The sequence below is a fragment of the Populus alba genome, chromosome 1 (assembly GCF_005239225.2).
Source record: "Populus alba chromosome 1, ASM523922v2, whole genome shotgun sequence".
NCBI lineage: Eukaryota > Viridiplantae > Streptophyta > Magnoliopsida > Malpighiales > Salicaceae > Populus > Populus alba.
In genome coordinates, this window is record NC_133284.1 from 42,697,286 (window position 1) to 42,716,237 (window position 18,952).

General features: G+C 33.5%; 2 protein-coding genes and 1 long non-coding RNA gene across 5 annotated transcripts; 2 read left to right on the forward strand and 1 right to left on the reverse strand.

Annotated features, from left to right (window-relative positions):
* Positions 1 to 257: 257 nt before the first annotated feature.
* LOC118063552 (protein trichome birefringence-like 31) lies at positions 258 to 2,427 on the forward strand. Its single transcript, XM_035077607.2, has 5 exons — positions 258 to 797; positions 946 to 1,117; positions 1,273 to 1,472; positions 1,614 to 1,760; positions 2,055 to 2,427. Exons 1-5 carry the CDS (start codon positions 424 to 426, stop codon positions 2,407 to 2,409), a joined length of 1,248 nt encoding a protein of 415 aa, XP_034933498.1. The 5' UTR covers positions 258 to 423; the 3' UTR covers positions 2,410 to 2,427.
* A 201-nt stretch (positions 2,428 to 2,628) lies between these two features.
* LOC118063551 (uncharacterized) lies at positions 2,629 to 8,186 on the reverse strand. Of its 3 annotated transcripts, none has more exons than XM_035077606.2 (5): positions 8,046 to 8,186; positions 6,621 to 6,793; positions 5,386 to 6,358; positions 3,781 to 3,938; positions 2,629 to 3,067 (listed from the first exon to the last, which is right to left on the reverse strand). In XM_035077606.2, exons 2-5 carry the CDS (start codon positions 6,711 to 6,713, stop codon positions 2,885 to 2,887), a joined length of 1,407 nt encoding a protein of 468 aa, XP_034933497.1. In that variant the 5' UTR covers positions 6,714 to 6,793; positions 8,046 to 8,186; the 3' UTR covers positions 2,629 to 2,884. The 3 variants fall into 3 exon arrangements, with proteins under 3 accessions (XP_034933497.1, XP_073263274.1, XP_073263273.1); XM_073407173.1 differs by lacking the exon at positions 8,046 to 8,186 and adding an exon at positions 7,961 to 7,981; XM_073407172.1 differs by lacking the exon at positions 8,046 to 8,186 and adding an exon at positions 7,952 to 7,970.
* An 8,360-nt stretch (positions 8,187 to 16,546) lies between these two features.
* LOC118063553 (uncharacterized) lies at positions 16,547 to 18,081 on the forward strand. Its single transcript, XR_004689923.2, has 3 exons — positions 16,547 to 17,148; positions 17,242 to 17,479; positions 17,590 to 18,081. It is a non-coding gene; the product is annotated as an uncharacterized lncRNA (long non-coding RNA).
* Positions 18,082 to 18,952: the final 871 nt, after the last annotated feature.

Consider the following 18,952-nt stretch of genomic DNA (forward strand, 5'->3'; position numbering starts at 1 on the left):
ATATATAGATATCCGAATTAGTTTGTATATGGTATATAAATTTTTAATAACTCTGATATTTATAAAAATTATATTAGTAATTTAATTTTAGAAAGCAAGTTTCCAACCTAACTAGTTGAGTTAGTCGTGTAGGCTGATGTGCCACCTCTCCAAGCAGAGAAATCAAGAGTTAGAAGAGAATGGGAACGAGTTCAGAGTGGGTTACTTGTGATTTATGGTTCTTAACTTCTCATGAGGATGACCCAGATCCTAATGCTTTTGAAGCCTAAGACACTACCTAAACTGTAATCTACCAACTGGTGGTTGCATGGAGCTTTGTCGAAAAGACTTCAAGCTCAAGATACACTGTCAAATACGAAGGAAGCTGTCTCTAAAAGGAAGCAAAACGCAACCACTTCAGTTCTATTCACCCACCCTAAATTAATGACGATCAAACCTTCACTTGATCGACGAATTCAGACCCTCTTCCCTGTAGCTTTAGCTTGTCTCCTTGTTTTAGGAACTTCGAGATTAGTCCTAGATAGTTTAAAGAGCAACCAGAGCTCTATCTTCAGGGTACATGGAAGGCAAGAAGGTGGCGAGTATAAAAAACCAGTCTTCGTTTTGCCAGAAGATCGGTTTGAGAAAGGGTGCGATGTTTTTGAAGGGAAATGGGTGTGGGACAATGTATCCCGCCCTCTTTATACAGAAGAAAGCTGCCCTTACCTGGTTAAACAGACCACCTGCCAAAGAAATGGCAGGCCTGATTCTTTCTACCAGGATTGGAGGTGGCAGCCTCATGCATGCAAGTTGCCGAGGTAAGACTTTATTTTTTTTATTTTTTGGTGGCATTTGATGTGTTCATGTCCCCCTTTGAAACGTGCCTTGCTACTTGCCATTATTTTATGGCAGTAGAAATGCAGAAACTCCTGAGTGCTTTTTTAACTATGTTCTCTGTCGTCTCAGATTTGATCCATTAAAGCTACTGGACGTTTTGAGGGGCAAAAGGCTGATGTTTATAGGAGATTCTGTACAGAGAGGCCAATTTGAATCTATGGTCTGTATGGTGCAATCTGTAATTCCTGATGGGAAAAAATCTTTTCACCGAATTCCTCCGATGAAGATCTTCAAAGCTGAGGTACTCAATTCGCTTACACTTTTTCCAATGTTTTCTTCAAAATATAAACAGTTAGCCACGGGGATTTTATCAGCTAAATAATCAAGCAAATTGAACTGTGATTACATATGATTATGACCAATAAATTCATATTTCTTTCCCACAAAATGTTTCAGGAGTATAATGCATCGATTGAGTATTATTGGGCTCCCTTCATTGTGGAATCCATTTCAGATCATGCAATAAATCATACTGTACTAAAACGGCTGGTTAATCTCGATTCCATAGCTAAACATGGAAAGAGCTGGGAAGGCGTTGACGTGTTAGTATTCGAGAGCTACGTATGGTGGATGTACAAGCCTTTGATCAATGCCACGTAAGTATCCAGTTCTTCACGTCTTTGCTGACTGTCCGAGCACATTCTTCATTATTATAACTTCTGAACTCACGCATGTAACTGAGCAAAATCTAACTTGAATGTAACAAAAGGTTGTTTAACTATGTGGTTTTGTTTCAGACATGGATCAACAGATGACATTCAAGAATATAATGTAACCACTGCATATAAGTTAGCATTGGAAACTTGGGCAAAATGGCTAGAATCCAACATCAACTCCATCAAGCAGAAGGTGTTCTTCATGAGCATGTCTCCAACTCATTTGTGGTGAGTTACACCGTTTCCCCAGGTTAATTAAGCTTAATGCCATCTTTGCAGTCACTGTTAAAAAGCATTGAAAGCAGACACCTCTTCTCTTCCTCTTTTTTTAATGGATTTTGATCTAATTCTAGACTTCTCCTTTGATATATCACATTTGTAGGTAACTGTTATCAGCTAATCTATGTTTTTGTAGTTATTCCATAACCAACCTTTAATCAATTCTTTTGATGGAGCTTCATTCATTTTCGGGTGAGCTATAAAGTTCTGGTCCTAATGAGAGAACATAACATTCTTTTGTAGGAGTTGGGAATGGATGCCTGGAAGTGATGAAAACTGCTTCAATGAATCCTACCCAGTTGAAGGTCCATACTGGGGCACCGGTTCAAATCTCCAGATCATGAAGATAGTTGATGATATCCTACGAGAATCGAAAATCAATGTTACTTTTTTGAATATCACCCAGTTGTCGGAATATAGAAAAGATGGCCATACAACCATCTATGGTGAACGCAAGGGAAAGCTCTTGACAAAGGAGCAAAGATCTGATCCAAAAAAATTTGCAGACTGCATCCACTGGTGCTTACCAGGGGTTCCTGATGCTTGGAATGAGATTCTCTACGCATATTTGTTACAGAATCATCAAAATTTTATGTGATTACGACGGTGGGGAGATGCAAACTTTTTGCTGAAAAAAGAAATGAACAAAAAAACAGAAGGCAAAGACCTCTGCGAGTCATAGAGTTACATTCATGAGCTGAAAATTTTGTAATTCAATTATTTTTTTCGGTTGTTGAAAATTTTTTCCCTTAACAAGCATGCATATGCAACAAAGCTCAAACATGAAGATACTATATCTAGATGAAAAACTGGAAAGTAATAGCGCAAGTACTACCAAGATATTGCAATTTCATAGCAACTTGATCAGAACAGAAACTGCAGCAGCAGCAGCAGTTTGGCAGATGTGATTGGATAATCATCTTCTACTTTATTACTCTATATTTTTCTATACCAAACTTGATACCCTCCGACCATTATTCACAAACCGTGGCATTGTCAACTTATTAACCTGTACAAGGGGCAGGCTGGCCAATTACCCCACTTATGTTTTGTTCACGTCTTTAGCAATTTGTTTACAGCAGCTCCCATTCAGAGTCTTGTCTCCAATTAGTCTGTGGATCCAAGGTGATGGTGGTACTAGATGACAACTCGTGCTGCATTGTATCATGGCCATCAAGGTCTCCGAACCAAATTGCAAGCTGCTCATACTCCTTGGTTAACCTCTTTTTGGAAGAGAAAGCATCTTGGATTTTTTTCTTAAAAAATAAGAAAACCAAAAGGGGGTCAGTAGGTCTTATTATCTACAAAATTAAGAAATTAAAATAAACGCACAAGATTCTAATGGAGGTTCATTTACCAAGTAACAAAATTTAAGTTGTGAGCAGTAATGGGCTCAAGAAAAAATTTCAAACTGTGCTCTGTGGCTCTGTGGAATTAGAGTTTCTAGTGAATTCCTACACACAAGATTCTAATGGAGTTTCATTGACCAAGAATAACAAAATTCAAGTTGTGAACAGTAATTGTCTCAAGAAAAATTAACTGTGCTCTGTATGAAATTACAGTTTCTAGTGAATTCCTAGCCTCTTACTTATTCATTATTCACACTCGCAAGATGGTGGAATTTAATTAAAACATAACAGAAAGATTGCCAAACTAGAAAGTTAAAAGTTACAAGGATATAGCTCATATTTGCAAACTAGATACAGTAGAAGTAACTAGCCCACATTTGACCAGCCAATGAAAATTTATCTGTCATTATTTTTTGAAGCACTATACATATAGGAATGTAGTGGCTCCTTTTCTTTTATTCTCTTCTCATGTTTGAAAAATTATCAGTTGCATAACTGCAAATAAATTCTTCCTTTACTTGGAAAATATATGCACAGCTCCAAATACCCCCCCCCCCCAAAGGATGCACAGCCACCAATCCACACCTGCACACGCACATAGAGAGAGAGAGAGACCAAACCTTGTATGATCGGAGCCTACGATTTCTACGAGAGACTTCATAGAGAAAGCTATTGTCAACAATGACACAACTTTCATCAAGCTTCACATTCTCAGACAAATCAATGTTTTCCATTTCAGATTCTGTCAAATCTTCCATAGCAGAGTCATCCGAGCATCCTGCACGTGCTTCTAGAAATCAGTAAAAAGACACACTTGCAAGTTTAGCTTATGCAACTGATATTCACATGCAAAAAACGGATCAGCTATGGATGGTTCATGTTTGGAAGCTCATGTTTTGTTAACAAGAAAATGATAAAAAACAGTCACCAAGAAACAAGCAGGTTCAAACTCACAAGTCGTGAAAGGCTAATTATATCCTTACCTGTGATTTTATAAATGCGTTCTGTTATTAGAAAGAATGAATAACTTCCAGAAAGCCATGCCTAAGGTGCATGGTTATTTAACACCTCAATACTAGTCACTGAAAGGGGAACCATGAATAAGATATAGCATGTACATGTCAAAGCCATGTAGTCATATACATGGAAATCTTACTATGCACAGGACATACCATAAGGAGTTTGCAATAGCTTAAATAATGCTTAGAGATTACTGCATTCTGATAATCAGGCTGTTCCAATTAAATGCAGATTAGTTTTCATTGATTATGTTAATATGCATATTTCTTTTAGCTGAAACCATCCATTCAAATTATTAGTCAGAGGATGCATTCAAACAGTACCTCATTCCCGTATTCAATAATAGTTCAGAGATGACAATTAGGCTGATATTCTAACTTACCATAAGAAGAAACCAATTTAAAACTAATTCGTTATAGATAGGCCACAAAGCAATTTTATTGAATGTTTTACATCTCAGGGGCTCATAATGATAGCTATAACAACTTTTTACCAATAACACTACTAGAATATAGACATACGTTGATCTTTATTTTCTGATATTATCTCAAAGTGAACCAGACAAGTTTCATCAGCTTTTATTTTTTTCAGAATATTTTCAGAACACACACCCAGACACAGAGATTGTATGAATTTCACATCAAACCCATATCTGAAGATAATTAGCCATCAAGATATTACAAGACAGCTTCACATAATTAATTCAAAGCAGGAGCTTTCTCTAGAATTTGTTTTATTATATTTCTGATAACAGGGTTAATCAATCTAGGGTCGTGATTAGAATGTTACATTTAAAAGTATCTTCTTTATAGGCTATGTAGTTTTACTAAGGGACTAAGACTAGGAGTCCTTTTCCTACAAGGATGTAGGGCTTAAGCTAATATAAATTGGCTGCTAGGGTTACTTTTGTAGTATTTTTTGTTATTTTATCAATCTATTCAGATTTTAGAGGTTTCTTATCAACCCTAAACCTTAATTATCTTGTTCCAACTTCAATTTAGCTTAATTTTAACCATTATGCTGCTGTAATTTCTGTTTTCTACTGTTTTCCTCTTCCCACACTACATCATAAAGACATGGAAAAAATGATTTTAGAGTGTTTTTTCAACCAAAATATGATTCTTCAAAGATGTGGGCCTGGCTGAAATGATTCTATAGTCTTTTTCTACCAAAATATGATCCCTAGATAAAATTGAGTTACCAACCTATTGATACCAAGGACAGCACACTGTTGGAGGAGGCAAGCCCCGTCTCTGCTCCATTGATCTTACATGAAACAGTTGGAGCAGATGTGGAAGACAAGAGCACAACAGAATCATCAGAATGAGATGATGTAGATGAAAGGAGCTTTTTGGAACTGTCAGAATCATGGCCAGCCACATCACAAGGATTACCGCAAGAGATTAATTTGGTGGTGATGTTATCAAGTGGGTTCCCAGGCAAACAATGAGATTCCTTGAATATGGAACAGCTGGGGGATGCAATTTCCATCTCCGCTGCTTCTTTTTCAGAAGATACAACTGAAAAGGAAATCGGAGAAGAAACAATCACATTAGCAGAGTAGGCATCACCTGCAGAGCTATCACATACAGTTCCCACATCTTGAGGGCACTGGAACGCCTCACCAGGAACTGAAGTAACAGGTGAAACCTCATCCAGAAACCCACATGCATTTTCACTACTAAAATCAGGAAATTCACTGGATGCTTCAAAAGGTTCTTTATTTCCATGAGTAATAGATTCCAACTCCTCAGGTCCACAGGAATTCTCCTTTACTGAATTTTCTTCAGTGCTCACATCAGAAGTCTCAGTTGTAACATCGTCAACTCCAAGAGCTGACTCAGATTCTGCCCCTTCAAGTGTTTCTTCAGAATTGCCAGTGATAGTCAATTGATTTGCAACCTGAAGCTCCCAGACATCCTTGCCTGGCTGCTTTGTCATAGGATCATGATCACCAAGCTCCGCAGGTGATTGCTTTGCCTGAGAAGTATACCCATGATCATCCTCGATGCCAATCACAGTTTTAATAATATACGCACCAATGGTAGCTGCTGCTGGAGCTTCACATTTTGCAGTATCCACCAAAGGAGGGATTAAATCATGGACAGCATCAGAATAGATTTTCTTCATGTTCTCACCCACAGAGTGCACCTGATTTTCAACGAATTTAAATGCATCCTGTACATATAAGAAGAAGTAAAAGTATAAGAAATGGCCAAATCATGTTTGGGCTGTGGATGCATGCAGGGATATGCCGGCCCATGGGATAGTTTAAAGTAAATATGTTACAGCTAAAAATATCGATGCATGAATGAAAAGTTGCAACAACCAAAGAAAATATGACTATTGATTTCAATCAATGAAAATGACAGAAAATGTGAAAAAAAGCCTGTCTTAACTCATGCTAAAGAGAAGAAAACAGAAAGAAAAAAAATGATACCTTATTCACAACATTATCCACTTCATGGCACATAGTTTCAAACTTCTGGTAAATGTTTCCAGCCCAGGCCATACCTTTAGATCTTAAATCCATTATGTATTAGATTCTAGAAGACAGTGCTCAAACACTGCAAGATATTAATTCCTGGTTCAGGACAGGACAGTAGCCTAAACCTGCAGAGATGAATATGTCAACACTTGCATGACTTGGATAGATAGAATGTCTTAAAGTGAGAATATCAATATCACAAATCAGAGAAACTATCAGAAAGCTAAAGATCACATAGAAACCCAACTCAACTTGTTAAACATTTCAAAAACTGAAGACAAATTTGTATTAAGTTTTTCTTCAATAAGATTATGGGTTGCAGTATTTTAAGTGCATTGACTGAAGAGACGGAGACAGTTGGGACATGTCGTTTTGAAAGTACATAAATTCACTCCAAAGTTATCCTAAAGACAAGTCCCTAAAATAAGATTAACCAGAATGGAGTCATGTAATAATGGCCTACCTAAGTTATCTTCTTTGGCTCACTTGCAAAACTTGCTTTATTGGCATGGTGGTAAAAAAACATATCCACTATAAGAAATAGGACTAACACTTGAAAGAAAGGAAGCACGATATGTCAATCAGGTAATTTTTTTAAAAAAAGATTTATACCAAATTCACATGCATATGATGCAAGTTACAATAAACATCAAACTTTAAATAAAACCTACTGATCCTCATGCAAATTTTCAAAATTGACCAAACATGCAGTGACTTCGAAAGTGCCATGGAGGAGACCAGAATACAGACAGCGGAAATTTTATTCAGATTGAATTTTCAATCAATTTGCTTTGTCTTAACAATCCAATTAAATCATTTTCTTTTCTTCTTCAAAACAAAAATTATAATTATGGTTGAGATTTTTGCTTTGCCCCAATCTCAGTGGATATATAACCAACAAAGGAGACAACAGAACTGAACAACAGGATGCATTGCAGCTAATACACGCACACCCACACACACACACACACACACACAAAATTCTGATTAAGAGTAAAGATTGAAACTTTGAGCTGGTTTTATCAATCAAAAAAGCTTTTCAGGTTAGAATACTAGGTTTCTCAATCAAAAGTAGGACCCCATATCCTTGAAACAATGAAAAACAGGGAGAAAAACACTAGCAAATAAGGATACTCCACCCCAATTAAGAGACGCAGCCGAGCAAAACATAGCCAAAACACATGCATTCATAATTCGACACAAAAACAACCATCTAAACAGAGCATCACAATCACAACAATCATCAAAAGACATCAACTAAAGACATGATGTCAAAGACAAACCTCACTCACTCATTCATCAATTAAACCAAAATTATACCCTCGAAACGAGACATTAAGCCCATAATTTTTTTTTAAAAAAAAGGTATCTTCTAACCGGAAACAAGGAAAGACGGCCGGGGGTTGTGGTGATGATGATCGCCGGTTGCGAGATAACACTAGCAGCAGCAGTATTTTTTGAAAAAACAGGGGGGTTTTAGACTTTCCAGTGGTTTTGCTTTTGTCAGGTTGGGTTTTATAGGAGTTCAAACCACGACGTCGTTTTCTAATGAATATTCATTCGGTGTCCTAAATAACCCAAACTTCTAAACCGACTTTTGGAGATTGTGTTTGGAGAAATATTTTTAAAGTTTTTTTTATTTAAAAATAATTTAAAAAATAATAATTTGAAGAAATATATAGTTAAACTGTGACGACAAGAGGGGTTTACGTTGGCCTAGCTTAATTGCATCAAGTGAATTATTGTGCTCGGAAACAGAGCAGAATGGGCAGCTGCAGCCTGCAGCGTGAATTACTGTAGTGTTTGATAATGAAATTGTGTATTTAAAAAAATATATATTTAAAATTATTTTTTTTAGATTTTTAAATTAATTTAAATTATTTATATCAAAAATAATTTTTTAAAAAATATTATTTTAATATATTTTGAAATAAAAAAAATACTTTAAATCATTACTATCAGCACATTTCTAAATATCCCTGCGGCCATTCCAATTTCAAGTATTGATTTCTTTGCATGTTACGCAATTTTATTTATCATGGACTAGCTGATCATCATATTAATTTTAAAATATTTTTTATTTAAAGATATATTAAAATAATATTTTAATATTTTTTAAATTTTATTTTTAATATCAAAATAATTTAAAAACAAAAATATATAATTTAAATCTATAAAAATACTTTAAAAAATTATAATTCAGCTACAATCTCGGCACCGGCGCTTCTGCCCGGCCAGACGTTGCAACAACTAAACAATGATCCTGTAAATAAGATTTCAGTTTTCTTTTTATTTCGAGTGGCTGGGACTGAGAGCAATGAACTACTTGTAAGTGCTATTTCTGGTTTTGTAATCTTCTTATTGAAGGAAGAAATCATATTTTTTTTCTTTATTTATAATAAGATTGAAAAAATTATGAATCAATAAATTTAAAAACAAAAAAGAAATTTTTTATGTTTTTTATTTATTTATTTATAATTTTCCTGAAAAAATATAAAAATAAAATTTCCTAAAAATATTAAGAAATAAAAACTTAAAATAAAAAATTATTATTTTATGATTGAATTACTGAATGGAACATTTCAATTCATAAAACTTTTAAAAAATTTAAATACAACAAGTCGAGTTACATTTTCAATATTGTTCATAAAAACTATTTTGATATATATTTTATTATTTTTTTATGAGTTTCGTGTTTAAATTTTAAATATTAAAAATAAAAAAAATTATCTCATAAAATTATTTAGTGGAATAATTGTAAAAAAATAAACCTCCTATATTTTGGTTTTTTTTTTTCATTTTCAATTTGAAAAATTATAATTTAACTCTTAAACTAGTTTAATAACATGATTACACTTTATATCTCACTTTTCAGCACTAAAATAAAAGTCAACTATTATTTACAGGTTTTTTTACTATAATAATTTTAATTATTAAAGTGTCTTTGATGGCTAAAAAAAAAACAATTGGACATTTCTTTTTTTTGAAAAAACTACCCAATGCACAATGTCCTATTATTTACAAAAAATACCACTAAAAATCATGTATATAATAAATCCAACAACTCTTAAACCCACCTCCACTCATATCCATTTCAACATCATTTCAACTTGTAGTACCATATCATACTCCAATTTGATTAGCAATATATATTTGACAGTTTTGAATTGTATCTAGATTGCTTACATTTATTGCACTTTAGAATAGATTCATTTTATGCATAATGTTCTTTGGCTGTATTCTCAATCCATGTGGTTATGTCAACTCCAAACTAATTTTAAAAGCGTATTAGATAAACTATTTTTTTTTTTTAAGACATAAGACCTTGTTTAGTTATTTAGATATATTTGTCAAACATGCTCTTAAGGTATTTTTAATACCTCTGAACCTTAAGTTTAGAACATGTTTGCCAAATATACCCCAATCATTTTCTCTTTAGTTTTGTTTTGTATTTATTTATGTATCTAGCTAAATAGACCCTAAAATATTTCAAAAACATATCTAAAAAACTTTAGGGATTATTTTAAAAATATTTGTGGGTCTCTCGCATTTTTTTCGTAACAATTTTGTTTAATAATAGATCGTAGAGTTACACTATAAAATATGAAACAATATTAAAATTATCTAATTTTCCTTTTTTAAAAAAAATCAAAAAACAAATTCTTATTCTAGAAAACACGAAAAATAGGTTTTTTATTCATAATTTCATTTAATATTGGATTATATACTTATACTATAATATACGAATCCGATATTAAAATACCATATTTTTCTCTAAAATTTTGATAAATGGAGCCAACAAATAGAAACATGATCTAGATATAACGATCAATAAAAAATGTATCTTATAGGTAGGGTGCACTGGAGGTAAAGTGTATTTTCCTTACATAATTAGTCCCCTTACTCAAACTTTTACAGAGTATAGGTTTTTTAGTAATCATGTTGCTAGGTGGCGACTCTCTTAAAATCATAACTCTATAATTAAACCCAAAACACTCTTTAATTACAAGAGGCGACTCCACCATTTGATATTGTGTACATCACGACACTCATTAAAAAAAAAAATCATCATTTGCTTCCTCTTTATCATTATCATTTGTATATTTACCATCAACCTTATCATGCACACTACTAGTGCCTATATTAACCATTGCAGTTCTTTCACTTCCTAGTTTGAAATTTCCTATCACCAACAACAACATCATTATCATCATCATCAAAAAGATCCAATTCATCCATATCAAATTATTGTATGACTTTATTACTCACAACATCATCATTGAAATATTTTACTCCAATTCTCATATTGCCTTCAACCTTGTTAGTGAAATATCTTGACATTCTTATTGTTATAAGAGCAACAACATCATTAGCATCAATATAAATATGTATTCCTTCTTCCCTTTTGTGTATATTCATTAGCTTCAATGTTGATGCATCATTAAATATTTGATTCCCCTAATAATCTATTATTTTAAAACCATACATATCTACATCAAAAGCTTGTTTACATATGAACAATATATCCATTTAGGCCCTATACTCATAACAACAACCTTTCTTAACATGTGATAGGTTACCATGGTGAGGAACGATACATAATATCTTGTATCTTATAATTACAAACACTATAAACTTAATTAGAGATCTATCTAGCAGAAGTTCTAATCGCAAATACTAATTTGTTAAGAATTAATCGGATTGAAGCTATAGCGTCATCATTCGCTGGAATCGAAATATCTGTGAGATCCGGGTCACAGTTTGTATCAATTAAACAAATTGTTGGAATTCCCAAAGTGATACATTCTTGAAGAGCCATATATTCTTCTTGCTGATCAACGATTATTACAATATCGGGTAACCCTGTCATATATTTAATCCCGCCCAAATATGTTTGCAAGTGAAATAACTGTCTCTTTAATCGAGCCGCATCCCCTTTCGGAAGGCGGTGGATTCCCCCCTGTCTTTTGTTCCATTCTCAAGTCCCCTGAACTTTTGAATTTGGGTATAAGGTATAAGAGAAATAGCAATATATATTTATAATTGATATCGAAATAAAATTGAAGTAAATGGAACAATTCGAGTCGATAAATCTTGAAATGAGAACATGTACCAAAGCAAAACAAAACTAAGCAGTTCAATCAAAATAAATTGTTATTTTGACTAAACAGTTATGAATGAGTTGACAATTAATTTCAATTCGACTCGAATAATCTAGTATATTTTCTACATTCATAGGAGTGCACCCATGTTTCTGCTTTAAACGAATATGATATTTTTCTGGGCATTTCTAATAATATCAATGTGTTATTCTCTTTTGGCATTTCTAAATTTCGGGTTGATAGAGTGAATATAGATCCGCCATTTCTTGAAATCTCTCTTCTTGATTCAAAATCGTGGTGTAACGTGTATCCCCCCCCCCCCGTTTCGATCATGAATAGATGAAATAAATCAAAAATGGATTTTTGTTCAAGGAAAGAAAAATCATTATTTGAACTGTCCATTGATCCAGTTTCATCCTTCAGAACCATATCGATCATTTCCCTGTGAATCTTGATGAAAAATAGTGCTGTAATTGAAGACACTGTTATTTTGTCCAAAATACGTGTCAATTGTCTTGAATATAGTGTGAACTATTTTCTGATTAATTTAGTGATCTGTGGCGGTTGCATATTACTTTGAAATTCACATTTTGTAGGCATTACAGCCTCCTCTATCTGATATTTAATGAAAAGATCCCAACTGAATCCTTGAAAAACGTATTTTATCTCTTTTAACCTGGAGATGCAGTCAAAACCAAAAAAAATCCCAAAGATTTGTCTTGATGTACAGAGCATAGAATCTAATTATTATTTAGTTGTCTATAATTGTATTTCTCTCTGATGTAATACTAATCGACTAGTGAGGCACGCTCATTAGGTTGCCAAGCTCCGCTACACAGAATCTTAGTATTCACACTGGGAACAACGATATTTGCCCTCCTCTACGCCCGAACACCAGAATCTATTACTTCTTCAGTATTGAATGCCATTTTCTTTTCCACCAAAAAGTAGTGAGAAAATTACCCCTACTAATAATCGATCAAGAAAGTGAAAAACGTGTATCCCGTTTCGTTGTATAGTGGAAAAAGTAAGAAAGCCTATCGAAATAATGTGTTAGAATAGCATGTATTTAATTTATTACGGAAAAACTCTTATTTAAGACGGTCTCGGGGAATGCCCATTTTCTGGTTTATTTTCATGGGAAATATGGAGCATCAGAATAGCAAAAAGGCAAAAAATTTAACACAGACATATATTTTCTAGTTTGGAGAACATTTCTTCTTCCACAAACTCCCTTGATGATAGGAGATTAGGATTCACTAAATAGACCCGGAACATGCACCGTGCCCTTCCGGAATCAATCATAGGATATAGTAAATTTGACCCTCATTCACTTTTTCCAGATCGAATGAAATGTTTGGAAACTCACACATATTTATGCTAAAAGGATGATACCCTGGAGACATTTGCTTTTGCTAATCGAATTTGAAGGGGTATATAAAATCGTCTATTTCCGCATCATATCATCAGTTATACATTTCATCCTAGTTTAGAAGCTCCAGCTCCGTACCAAGGTCACGGTCGATATCGTCACCAATCATAATCGTTCACTATCATCAATATCGTCCCTATCATCAATAAGAAAACCCTTAGGGCTTGTTTATCAGGGAACTTTTCAGAAATACTGTATGAAAGACATAGGAGTTTGTTCGCTAGGTATTTGACCAATAGGACCGTCCAGTTCCTATAGAACCTATCACTAAAATACCCCCTCGAGAGGGATAAGGTAAGCGGACCGAAAGGGTTTTCCAATGAGAATGGGAAATAGAAAACTTTCGCCCACACGAGTTTGTGAATAAGTGATGTCTGATAATAACAAGGAAATCCGTCTTTCTGCCTAAACAGGTTTATTGAACCATAATTCATTAATACCTTTTAATGAAATGTCAACTAAGTATCGTAATAAATTCCCCGGCTCCAATCATTGATAACCAGAGTCATTCTTTGATAAATGATCACTATGGGTCCAGACTCAATTTTACAGACCTATGTTATAGCAGTTAATTTATTATGGTAAACCGCTAATTTATTCAATTAGGTAACTATGAACAAATAACTTAATGATAAAATTGAGTTTTTTTTTGTTTAGTTAACAAAAAATGCAGTTGAACAAAAAATAAAAAGGTTTCAACTTACCACATCACTTAATATTGCCAATCAATTTAAGTTTAGAAAACCACATAATTTATGGTTTTCAAAGCTTAGACTGAGTTATAGGATAAATTAAAAATTATTATTATTTTGTTAAATCAAATGTATATTTCATGATATTTAACCATTACCACTAATTAAATATAAATAACCCTCACATATGCTACTAATTCACAATTTAATTAAAAAACTTAACTTTTTATTATTCTAGACGAAGTAAGTCGAAATAAAACAACACCAAGAAGATTTTTCGCTCTGATACTTAACAACATGAAAGGATGTTGCTTTTTTTATTTAAGTGTGTTTTTTTGTGGCGTGTCATGTTAGAGAGAAAGGTAAGGGGAGACCGAAGATATAAATCATGTTTGGGAAAGAAGAGCAAGACGAGAATTTTTTAGAAAATCATGTATATTTACATTTATTTATATACGAAAATATTTTTTTATATAATTTTGATTTTTCCCGGTTTGATATAAAGCTAAACAATAATTTTCCTAAAATTTCTTAAATTTAAAGAAAAAACCAAAACCAAAGTATTTGAGGTTTTTTTTTTTTAATTATTCCCCTATTTGTAAAAAAAATCAATTTAATGAATCTTCAAAAAGTTCAAGAATTGATCGATTTTTCGAAACTTCATCACAGAAACTGAGTTACTCCAAAGCATTGAGAGTAAATTGAAAATAAAACCCGCAACAATATTACAATTATTTCTTAAATCTTTTATTTCTATTTCTCATTATGTAGTAAAAAATACAATTAACATGAAAACAAGTCAGGGACAAACGAATCGCCACCTTAAACATTTAACCCAAAAAAAAAAAAAATCCCAAAAACACCCAATGCATTCCGTCTTTAGAATTAGAACTTCTCCTCCTTAAACCCCAACAACGAAAACCTCTCTGCTACTGGCGTCCTTCGTAATCATCCACAAACCTTAATCTCTTGCTCTACCAACTCGATTCCGAAATCCCAAAATAATGACCAAAACAAAAAAACCCCTACCTCTTTTTCCAAGAAGCTGTAGATTATGTGAAAAAACCGGAACAACAGCCTGTCCATATAAAAAACCAATGAGTTTAAGAACTAAAGTTGTTGGAGTTAGAGAGAGAAGTGGGGATTTAAAAGAAAGCAGATTCGAAGAAGGCGTTGAAGAAGAGAAGGTAAAAAAATGTGATGAGTAGAGCGGAAGAGAGACACCTGGTAACAATTTGTACTCTCTATTGTTTTTGGGAAAAGTTTGAAAACAAAGTTGAAATGAAGGGAAAGGAAGAGAAGGCCTGTGGTATTTAATAGGAGAAAGGAAGCTTATAAAGTGGGGAGGGAGGATAGGCCAAGGTTGTTTCTCCTGATATGGAAATGTTTATCCACTCATTTGTTAAGAAGGATACTTTAATTAATTGCCAGTTTCCGTGACCAGATGGTTATCTTGATTTTAGCTTCTTTTAAATGATAGTTATGCAGGGATTTTATCAAGTATCTGCAGAGAGTTTGGTAAAGATCACCAAGAAAATTGCAAAAGTAGTTGATTTCTGGCTTTTATTTTTCTCTTTTTATATTTTAATGCATTGTTTGTTATGTTATTATGCTTGAATTTTGAGAGAAGGGTGGAGAAATTGAAGATGGTGAAGTTTCGTTAGAACATGGGCCTTGTGTTTTTGATCTAGGGAAACTGAATTTCAGTTTATTATGGAGTTCAAGATCATAAATCATAAAGTATATTAAAGTTATTTTAATGTGCTAACAGACGAGGGATCTGCTTCTAGCTTTTGAATTTCTGTGATGCATAGAATTACAGTTTTAAGGGAAGTGAGGTGGCGGAAACTTAATGGAAGTTGATCATGATAGATTATTGTGTTTTTATATCAACTCATCAGAAACAAAGAGGAATTCGATGTAATGACATCAAAAGATGTAGATTTTATGTTCTTGTTCTTTTACTTCAATTGCTATTATAGCCTCTGGACATTTTTGAATTTCAATCCTATTATATAGATGACAAGGAAGTTAATTTCTGTTCTTTGAAAATTTTATGCCTCGCATAAGCATCGTCTATTGCTAGATATTGCTTTCTAGGATCTGCTGACTGCCTACGAAGAATCCATAGATTATTTGGGCTGTTAAACATAGGAGTTTTTGTTGTTGCATACACAAAGGAGATGCACATTGCTCTTTCTTTCCTCTCTGATTCTCTTGACGAAGTTTTTTATGAGAAGTTCTATTATCTACATCCTCAAAGACTTTGGACTTTCTCCATTCTAATCCCCCCCCCCCCCCACTTTTTTTTTAAAATTAAAAAACCAGGTTCATGAATCATGGTGCTACCTGGGTAGTCTAATTATACAAAAAATTCAGATTGTTCATTTAGTCGTCTCAGGAGCAAGGTTTACAGTATTGAACATCTTTTTATGACCAGTTTACAGCTTCCTAGGTATTTCAGTTCCTTAGTAGTGCAAGTGAGAATATTTTTGTACATGGAATGCAACCTAAAGTTGACAGGTTAGGCTTGAGCTTCAGTTGAGCAAGAGTTTTTTAAATATCCTAACCTGTTGCTCCAAGAGAATCATGTTTCCATCGTTTACTAGTTACTCCTGTGTTGAGCTATCAAACTGTGGCTTATGAAAAAACTGTGAAAATTTTTGAGATGCATCATCAAATGCACTATCAGAAGTGTTGTGAATGCCGTAGGAAGGGAAGGTGTAACTTTGAAAACCCAGTTACAGAGCAGGACATTAGAGGGCTCTAGAAGGCCAATTATATAGCTCATTCCTGTTGATGGATACCAAAGTTTTTCAGCTGTGTTTTTTATCAAAGTATTAGATGGAGTCTCTTGTCAAGTTTGCTGAATTTACAAATGGTGAATTCATCACCACAATCAAATTGTCCATATCTTAAATGGCTTTAACAAATGTCTTGCAACTCAAGCCTTCAGGCATCATAGTAAAAAAAAGTTTTCTGCATCTGACTTTCTGGTAATTTCTGTATGGTTGGTTGGAAGGCAGACATGACAAGAAATATGGCTACCTTTTTGCACTTTGTATTTTAACCTAGCGTATTAATTCCATGACCATTTTTGCTGACTGTTGCGAGCTTTGAACCTTGGATTTACAGGTGGCTGTCAGGCAGTGATTTGAAAAAGGGTGGCTTTTCTTTGGTTGCCCTACCTTATGAGAAAGAGTGTTTTTTCTGCCAAAAGGTTGCGTAATTTTTTTGAGATTCAAGAGGCCACTGTAAGCCATCCCATTGTCTTCTAATTTTATCTTCATTCAGCTGTTCAAACTAAAATATTGTGACTTCTTTTTGTCCATGTATTTGCTCCTCAGGTATGTAACAAATGCGTCTTAAAACATTCATGCAATTTTGTGAATCAAAGTGTTTGGAGAGGTGATATCAAGACTTTGAATTTAGCTGCTGTGATGAGGGTCATCACTTTATATGCGTTGGAGGCAGTGCACCCAGAATTGTCAATGCCAAATGAGATTAAGGCTTCTGTCAACCGATTGTTGACTGAAATATTGAAGTTGAGTCAAACTGTTCGTCAAGCTGCATAGGGACCATATCGTGAGTGTTTTCACATAATTTGCGATGTAATATTTTAAACCCATCTCATTTTGACAATTTCTTGTTTGCTTCGCTTTGTTATATATTTCTTTTTTTTTTGCACCTTGAAGGAGAGATAGATGTTAAGGTCTCGCCTTAACAAGATGGGAAGAAGATGGATTTTGAGAGAGATGAAGAAGAAGAAGAAGAAGAGAAGAAGATAGACTTTGTGAGAGAAGAACAGAGAAGAGAAAGATTGAAGAGAGAGGGAGAGAGCTCTGCAGTTTCTGCAAAATTACTTCATTCATTCCTCTCCTTCACGTAATACAGAGTCTGTTATTTACATCCAAGCAAGCCTCTTTCGCGCCACCTTCAAGTAACCGTTCCAACTGCTGTTCTAACTTTTAACTATTTCTAGCATAGCTTAACACGTGCGTTAACAGAATTGACCACGTGTGATGCAAGCCTCTTCAACTTCAAACTGATTCTTTAACCGAAGCTGTTTCGCTTCAAAATTAGCCAGCCTTCATTGCAAAGAACCTTTTATTATTGAACCCTAACAATAAATAAACTATGAACAAGTTCTACTTGGAGATTCTGTGCGAGAAGGGATTGATTACTTACTTGTCGCTTCGCTGCATGATAATCACTACAAAGCCAGGGTTTTATAAAGCACAAGGCATTGAAATCATCTGCACATTGAAGAATTTTGTTAGAAGAATTTTGTTAATTCATCATACCATACCTTAGATCATTCACCAACTGAGCTTGATAACTTCAATTTTAACTATTTTTACCTATTTATATGAAAAGAAAATAAATGCTCCTATGAAAGAAACCCAATAATATTTTATTTTTTTATAGAAAAAAGAGACCATGAGTGGCTGCACAAAAATAAAATGCTTGCTAATGTTTTGAAGAGAATGCTATAATCTTATTGAAAAAATAAAGAAAAAAATTAAATGATATTTTAATAAAATAATATCTAAAAATATATTCTTAGCTAATTTAATAATATATTTTTTTAAAAATAAAAATAGATTAGAATTAAATTCATGGAAAACATTAAAAAAAAAAACTTAAAAAAGGCTAAGGATAAATGCCTAGGAAGCTTGACCCATTACAAATAAGGCAAAGCGCATGGGCTGGCAAGCCAAGTCCACACGCCTGACAATTTTTATTTACTTTAATTTTTCTTATAATATAGGAGACATGTTACCTACCAAAATAAAAAAAATATGTCGCGTGGTTGACTAGTTTCTATTCATTCCAGGTGATTAAAAATCCAAAGTCCAAGTTTTTGGACTCAAATATTTATTTTTTGACCTGTTTTCACTTAAAAGTACTTAAAAAAAACATATATTTATTTTCAACCCTTCACACCTTAAAATCACTCAAACAAAAAATAAAAATGAATTGAGGTTAAAGGACTAAATGGTGCTAAAATGTTTATAGAAAAATACCATCATCATTGAGCTTTCAAAATATTATTTT